We start from the raw sequence: 8,504 nt of genomic DNA on the forward strand, positions 1-8,504 counted from the left end.
CCTCTTTATTCTTACGAGCATCAACGACAAAGCAAATCCTCGTCTGATCTCCATATACTATAAGCACAAATTCACGCTTGTACAACCATACTTTGTTTTGAGGTGAAGGAGATTTGAGTATTCTTACACAGAATGCTTGATCGTCCGCGCTTGTCAAGCGTGAAGTAACGCACATGAATGGCTTTCGGCTCTGTTGAAAGTTTCGTTCCGTCAGCATCGCTCTGTGAAGTTGGGAACGTACAAGAAGTACTTAAAAACTGAGCACGCCTTATTTGGTAAGCGTTTTCTAGAGACAGGCTCTTAGGACGAGGCCTGATCCAGCAAATATTCAGTCTGTGACGAATATCAATGCATTTCGTTGCCGACTAAGGCATGTAATTATGCAGTCCGCGCGAATTTAAGTGCACCGGAGATCCATATTAAATATGACCGTGAGCGACATTTTTGGTTGAGAAACTGCACACTTGTCGAGAGAAACATCGGAGCGCTGACAGCCGCTCTACGTTTAGAGGAAACGTCGGCACTAGCGAAATTGAGATCCGCCACATACACCACAATGGTTGCAATTCAGCAGTGATAGGCTTCTGGTCCACGGGATCTTCCATATTTTACGGATGCTGCACCTAAAACAATTTTAAAGGGAGGAACATTTTTCTGTCCTGTCACTAACGGCAGTAGAAACTGAAGTTCGCAATGGACAACGATGGGGGAGAAAATAAGCCGTCTTGAACGGTCCCGGCTTCTGACTTTAGTTATTTAGGGAAAGCCTGGAAAACCTAAACTTGAACGGCCGGAAAGGGTATTGAACCATGCTCCTCGTGAATGTCGTCAGGTAGCTCCACTGGTTAGCGTTTTGCATGGGAGAACAAAACTTAGATCCCCAGTGTAAGGGAACGGTAGATCCGTCTTTGCCAGACTCACCTCTCACGCCAGTGCCGCAGATTCCGGCAGTAGTTGAAGTTGGATTTTTCTCTTCAAAAACAATCAGGCCTCATAATCAAAAAGGTATATTCACGACAATTTCGAATATTAGTAACAATTTAACATGTAGAAAGAATATTTGTCGTGTACCTTTAGTATTTTTAATTACTACATTTACGATGCACCTGATGACATTCCTTGGACTACGTATTCATTAACTTTTCTAAATACCACAAATGTAGGTTTAGCCACTTTGGCTGAACGGAACTGAGCAAAACCTTGCAGTATTCGATTAAAACATAAAAGCGACGCTTCAGAGCTATCAGACGAATGACGAATGCTTGAAACCCGAAATAGGTATGTTTAATCGATACCTTCTATCTGTTTGGAAAGTTTTGGGGATGGAGTGTGACGCGTCTGCAAACGAGACCGCATACACTTTTACCATCTTATTTAGCAGCGTATTTGTGATCAAACCTACGCGATAGATTTTAGCGTAGTACGTGCAGTAAGACTTAATCGATGCGAAGAGTTACGGAGATATTCAGGGGACTTCTCCGGGATTCACTCGAAGAAACGCAACTTTGACGCTACTGTATAAATTTGGGGGAAACTAATATCACATACGTCAGGGCCATACTGATTCTTCCCTAACCCCTTCCGAGAACAGAAAGGAAGCGACATTACCACTACTATCCACAGTATACAGTGGCTCGCGGGGAAAACAAGGTGTAGGGGCAGGCTTAGCCGCGGCGTGTCTGTGCTATTCTTGCATTGCCAGCGGGAGAGCATCCGAGTTTGAAGAGTGGGCGGTAGCAGATGTGCCCTTCGGGCGGGTATGTCTTGTGGCATAATAGGTCATCCGGTCGTTAGAGACCGAACAGTAGCTCGGCTTGGTTAAGGAGGATTTTCGTATGAGGTTCACTGAGGAAACCTAAGGTGACTGAGGACACCATAGAACAATCAGAATTGTCTGACGGTGTTCTGAACTTCGTTTCTGTGGACTATCGAGAAAGAGCCGAAAAAAGTTATTTGGATTTTAGTCCTAATTCGCGACGCATTTCTTTTTTTTCCGAAAGGATCCAAATAGCAGTAGAAATTTGTTCCGGAAGCATTGTCGAAAGAGGTGTGAACCGAAATTTATTGCTATGCTTCGGGTCTAAATATTTACTGTGGCTCCTACATGAAAGAAAATTTCCCTCAAGCGAAGGTTAGTTTGGGCATTAAAAAGTTTTAAAATGTGTAAGTTTCTCTGTATCACCTTTAGAAAGTTGCAGAATGATACGTTTTACCGTTTCGTGTTTCAATCGTCGCTTCAGCGAGAGCAGGAAATGGTAACGTAACAGTTGCGTGCTGTGTAGAACAACCGATCGGAAGTTGGGACAAAGCGCGAAGGAAGGAAAGGCCTGGCTCGTGCTGTGCAGCAGTCAAACCGGCTAAGGCTACTGTCGCAGCGCTCGAAGCTATAAATGAAAGACGACTGTTGCGAAATCATAGCAGTGGAGACAGTTTTTATCAAAACACCAGATGCTTTTACCATCCTTTGAGAACTTTCGAAATATTGGATGCAAAATGTATTTTTGGCGTGAGTCCGCCCGAACATAGAACAATACGAAATCAATGTGATTCTTACAAATAGCAAAACATTATAAATGCGATACTGAGAAGGCTGTTTCACATCCACGAATTTTTTGTAGTCTTGGAATGATAAAATTCGAGTTATAGAGACGCACGTGACTAGCGTACGACACGACAGCGTCAGGTGTTGAGTGTCCCTTACAGCTAGACGAGATACTAGTGATCACACGTGTGACTGAGCACAGCGTGTCTTATACTTCGTGCCCCAAATACTAGAAAGACGCAAAGTAATATTTAAATGTCAGATTAACCGTGCCACTGTCTACACTTGCTTAGTGCAGCGGATAACGGAACTGTCAAAGAGTAGCATTTCTAACTAATCACGTCAGTGTTTTACGATAATGTACTTTACCAGTGTAAATGACTCTAGCGCTTTAACAAAGTGACAGCAATCGACAAGTTACCTATGCAACAGTCGTATATAACCTTTTACGCAATATTAGTACATGCATTTTTCCTCAGATGTTAACGGCATGTAGCAAACCAGTCTTATCGTCACTGGTCCATTTTCACGGCATATTTCTGTCATCACACGAAGGTTACCTCACCGGCCCTGACTGCGTTCTGTTGTCAGACGTCCGGCCCCACGCTGCACCAACAATCTTAATTGGGAGAGAGATACGTAGGCCTAGAGCCGCATATGGACACTAATTTGCATTTTCTGATATTTTCTCTAAGTACCTTTACAGTTCCATGTTAGTAATAGCGGGATAACCTCTAAGTGGAACAAGCCAATTCGTGAAGTTGACACGGGCTAACTAAATTAATTGAAAAGATACGCACGCGGAGGTGCAGTTGTATATGCAGTCTACATTAATCAAAATGTCAAGTAATTGTTTCCATTTGTAATAGCAACAATTCCACACATGATGGCCTTTATTTTCATCTGTCCGGTTTATTTTGCATTCCTACTTTAGACAAGTCCTACTTCGCAGACAAGTCATTTGTTTACAAACAAATGCTCAGTAAAATCCGTTATGTCCATTAACTCTCTTGGTTTACCTGTACGGGCGGTGGACGCATTACTGTAAACAATCTTTAAGACGCGCCGTGTTCATCTTCTAGTAAGACCACTAACTCGTGATTTCTTTATTTTTTTGTCGGGAGAAGGTGGGCTGAAGAGGGTACCCTGGCCTCGTCTCTCTTTTCGTGAAGCGAAGGCAAGGTGCCAATTAAAAAGTCAACGAGCTAAACGTCAGCGCAACAATCGGTCTCTGGTCTCCTCGACAGTCTACGTGTGAAAGCTTTTAAGCTTCTGTCAACGCAGGATACTACGCAGAAAATGCGAGCGAAAGCGTTTGTACCTGAGCAGGCGATAGCGAAGACGGCTCGCATGGCAGCGGCGTGCAGTGGAGAGCGGGAGAGAGAGTTGGCGTGCATGCGGCGACGTGGTCGTGGCCAAACTGTTCGCGCGCGCTTCGGTCAACCACGGCCAGCGACGCAAGCGCTGCCTCACCGCGGCTGCGGCCGCTGCCGCAACTACGCATCACGCCACCTTCTTACACAACGGCCGTGCTGCCGTGTTTACACGTCGCTTAGCGCCACCGACCAATCACACGGCCGTGATACCGCCTCTCTTGTTTCCGTTTTCGGCTCTGCTACCTTTCGTTTTTTCTGTCTCGCTATCTACTGGAACTGCACAGAGTGACAGCACGAGATGATGCTGCAGATAAGGTGTATCGCAGGAGCACACTCGATTTCAGTAGTAATACTGTGCAATCTGTGTCACGTTTCCATCTAAATGGTGAATGTGATGGTTAACATTTTAGCTCATGAAGAGAGAGCGTTCAAAAACATAACCTACAAGTGTCACAACTTTTAGGTAAGGTCACTGTTACACTTTCCCGCGATAGTCATATATTGCTCTGCCGTCTTAAGATCTCCCCTAACTGCGTTTTCCTTGGTTTCTTTATTTATGTATGTTCGAAACATAACTCAAGGATATTTCAAAAATGGCTCTGAGCACTATGGGACTTAACTGCTGTGGTCATCAGTCCCCTAGAACTTAGAACTACATAAACCTAACCAACCTAAGAACATCACACACACCCATGCCCGAGGCAGGATTCGAACCTGCGACAGTAGCGGTCGCGCGGTTCCAGACTGTAGCGCCATTAGAAAGCAAATAAATAAACAAAATTAATATACATGTGGACCACAGCATGTATGTGCAATTTGAAAAAGGTAATGACTAAGTAAATACGTTCGTTTTCATATACATGGATGAAGGAGGAACAACGTAAGAAAATCTATCTAAATTACCAAGCGAAGAACCAGTTACAAATTGCCTATCTAACGGCTTCGAGGTGCAATATAACTTTGATTTTCAATATTTCGCTTAGTTACTGACAGAATTTAAAATACTGCCGTAATTAAAGGATATAATCTTATGTTAAAAGGGTAACACAATAAGGTAAGTATTACAGTTAGAAACAGTGTGTTTGTTTTGAAGCCGTGTAACAGACGGCGCGAACTTCAATCTTCCAGTATTTGAAGACGAGAGCACTTAGTGACTCCCAACAAACTTTAAGCATAAGATCAAACCTCTTCTACCGAGCGAGGCGGCGCAGTTGTTAGCACGGACTCGCATTCGAGAGGACGACGGTTCAATTGCTTGTCCTACCATCCTGATTTAGGTTTTCCGTGATTTCCGTAAATCGCTTCAGGCAAAAGCCAGGATGGTTTCTGTGAAAGGAGGCGGGCGACTTCCTTTCCCATCCTTTCCTAATCCGATGGGACCGATGATCTCTCTGTTTGGTCTCCTCCCTTGCAGCTGTTTTATGCATGGGATTTCGATTCTCTAAAGAATCGGAGATTTACTGATAGATGCGGAACGGACCACTAGCAAAACATATCTTCCGTTCGGCCACTGAATAACTGGTTATGGATGTGTTTAGGAAAAAGGCGTTTAAAAAATTAACATAAAATGCTTCATCCTACACGTTTTTCTGCAAAAAGAACGAACAGTCTGCAACGTCCTAGTTTGTCAACATCTTACGATAATGTGTAAATCGCAGTTTTATGTCTCCACGAAAATTCTAAATAGTAACATGACCCACTATCATTACAAACAAATAAGCAGCACGCAGGAAAGGTGAACAAACACGTACAAACGCGCCGCCCCTGTATGTTTGCAGGAGATATTTATTTATTCATTCATTTCCAGTCTGACCAAGCGAGATGTAGCAGCTAAGAAACTGGAGTGGTATTCCTCCGACCATCCTCCTTGGGTGTTTCGTGAGGTCAGATCAATTCAGGGATTGTTTCTACAACAATGTCACAGCTGAATCTGTTTAGTGTATTCATCTCTTGGTCTCCCTCTACGATTTTTACGCTCCACGCTGCCCTCCAATACCAAACTGGTAATCTTTTGATGCCTCAGAATATGCTCTACCAACCGATCCCTTCTTCCAGTCAAGTTGTGCCACAAATTTCTCTTCTCTCCAATTCTATTCAGTACCTCCTCGTTAGTTATGTGATCTACTTATCTAATCTTCAGCATTCTTCTGTAGCGCCACATTGCGAAAGCTTCTATTCTCTTCTTGTCCAAACTATTTATCGTCCATGTTTCACTTGCATACATGGCTACACTCCATACAAATACTTTCAGAAACGACTTACTGACATTTAAATCTATACTCGATGTTAACAAATTTCTCTCCTCCAGAAACGCTTTCCTTGCCATTGCCAGTCTACATTTTATATCCTCTCTACTTCGACCATCATCAGTTATTTTGCTCCCAAATAGGAAGACTCATTTACTACCTTAAGCGTCTCATTTCCTAATCTAATTCCCTCAGCATCACCCGATTTAATTCGACTACATTCCATTGTCCTCGTTTTGCTTTTGTTGATTTTCATCTTATATCCTCCTTTCAAGACACTGTCCATTCCGTTCAGCTGCTCCTCCAGGTCCTTAGCTGTCTCTGACAGAATTTCAATATCATCGGCGAACCTCAAGGTTTTTATTTCTTCTCCATGGATTTTAATTACTAATCCGAATTTTTCTTTTGTTTCCTTTACTGCTTGCTCAATGTACAGATTGAATAACATCGGGGATAGGCTACAAACCTGTCTCACTCCCTTCCCTTTCATGCTCCTCGACTCTTATAACTGCCATCTGGTTTCTGTACAAACTGTAAATAGCCTTTCGCTCTCTGTATTTCACCCCTGCCACCTCAGAATTTGAAAGAAAGTATTCCAGTCAACGGAACGCAAATGCCAAGTTCAGGGGCAGTCGCATAATCAAGCTAGCCACTAGGATGTAGTCAGCAGATTGTTACTCCGTGTGCCGTTTGTGGAATTGACTCTCCCTCATTAAGGAAGGCAATCGGCATTCGTAATTCGTGGAACAATAAAAATGCTGAATTCGCGATTGGGAAACCATTTAATAGGAATCTCGGTTGAAGTGCTGATAAGGTTTCTGGCACCTCCCAAAAATCACTTACGACAAATGTCCGGATGGACAGCCGTCACTTCTTTCCTTCATCCTCGCGACAAGTGAACTAACTGCAACGTTTGGAATGGAGTAAACATCTATTCTATGACACGGTGGAGCCGCGCGGAATTAGCCGAGCGGTCTCAGGCGCTGCAGTCATGGACTGTGAGGCTGGTCCCGGAGGAGGTTCGAGTCCTCCCTCGGGCATGGGTGTGTGTGTTTGTACTTAGGATAATTTAGGTTAAGTAGTGTGTAAGCTTTGGGACTGATGACCTTAGCAGTTAAGTCCCATAAGATTTCACACACATTTGAACATTTGTTGACATGGTGGAAATTGTGTAAATTAAGTCTGGCTCTTTTAGTTCGTGGAACATGTGGAATATCGAGTGATGAACAATACCTTGTCATTTCGGGAAAACGCCCATCTTCTAGCTGTAGCATACATTTCCCGTGTAAATTACAGCAGTTCCTCTTGCTGAAAGGATGTCATATTCTGCTTATGCCTGCGAAAGTTTTTGTGCTGCTGTTAAAATTTCGGCTTTACTACATAGCTAGGAATAAATGATTGGTGCAATGTCACGACACAGGTACAGGCTGTTTCACAATTTCCGTTGGGTGTAAAAAAAAGTTTGAGGATCGGATCCCGCTTCCCGGTCGGCACACAGCTGTGTGTAACTTATTCGTGACATGGGTAATGTTTCGAGTACTCGTCATGGGGTTCTCTTCTACATGACGAAGGACGTCCTCTTCAAAGGAGAGCGTGCGGCGTGCCCGTGGAACACCAGTCACATTAATGTGACCACCGCCCAAGTTCAGCCTCAGCGTGCAATAACCACTCACAGGCGGCAGGTGACAGCACTAGCAGTGGAGGCTATATAAAGTGTAAATGATGACTAACTGACAACCTCAGCTGCCGACAGGTGTTGTTGATATACCTCGATGTGGACAGCTGAAAATGTGTGCCCCGACCGGGACTCGAACCCGGGATCTCCTGCTTACATAGCAGACGCTCTATCCATCTGAGCCATCGAGGACACCGATGAACAGCGCGACTGCAGGGACTTATCCCTTGCACGCTTCCCGTGAGACTCACATTCCCAACTGTCCACAATTCTACATATGTATTGTACCTTATAGACATTTGTCCACCCACTCATTACTCGCACACGTTTTGGCGATTCCCGTAAGAGTTTGGGCAACCTGTGCGCATTCGCACAGACGAAGGTCAATGGCTGGGTAGCCTTTAACTATATATACGAAGACAGTAACTTATTCTCGAAAGAACAGTTACTGTTGATGACCATGCAGCTTTTCTCTGGAATAAATGATGACTAACTGACAACCTCAGCTGCCGACAGGCTGATATACCTCGATGTGGACAGTTGGGAAAAAAATGGCTCTGGTTCAAATGGCTCTGAGCACTATGGGACTCAACTGCTGTGGTGATAAGTCCCCTAGAACTTAGAACTACTTAAACCTAACTAACCTAAGGACATCACACACATCC

The 8,504-nt window shown here is 44.0% G+C and overlaps 1 protein-coding gene and 1 non-coding gene across 2 annotated transcripts in view; both read right to left on the reverse strand.

The window, feature by feature from the left end:
- Positions 1-3,974, reverse strand: part of LOC124721700 — a 196,326-nt gene extending 192,352 nt beyond the window's left edge. The window contains exon 1 of the mRNA XM_047246787.1: positions 3,864-3,974. Coding sequence (XP_047102743.1) covers positions 3,864-3,939 — 76 coding nt within the window. The 5' untranslated portion in view covers positions 3,940-3,974. The remainder of the gene's footprint in view (positions 1-3,863) is intronic.
- Positions 3,975-7,957: 3,983 nt separating this feature from the next.
- On the reverse strand, positions 7,958-8,031 carry Trnat-ugu. The gene has a single exon. It is a non-coding gene; the product is annotated as a tRNA-Thr (tRNA).
- Positions 8,032-8,504: the final 473 nt, after the last annotated feature.

This window comes from Schistocerca piceifrons, chromosome X, assembly GCF_021461385.2.
Source record: "Schistocerca piceifrons isolate TAMUIC-IGC-003096 chromosome X, iqSchPice1.1, whole genome shotgun sequence".
Classification (NCBI taxonomy): domain Eukaryota; kingdom Metazoa; phylum Arthropoda; class Insecta; order Orthoptera; family Acrididae; genus Schistocerca; species Schistocerca piceifrons.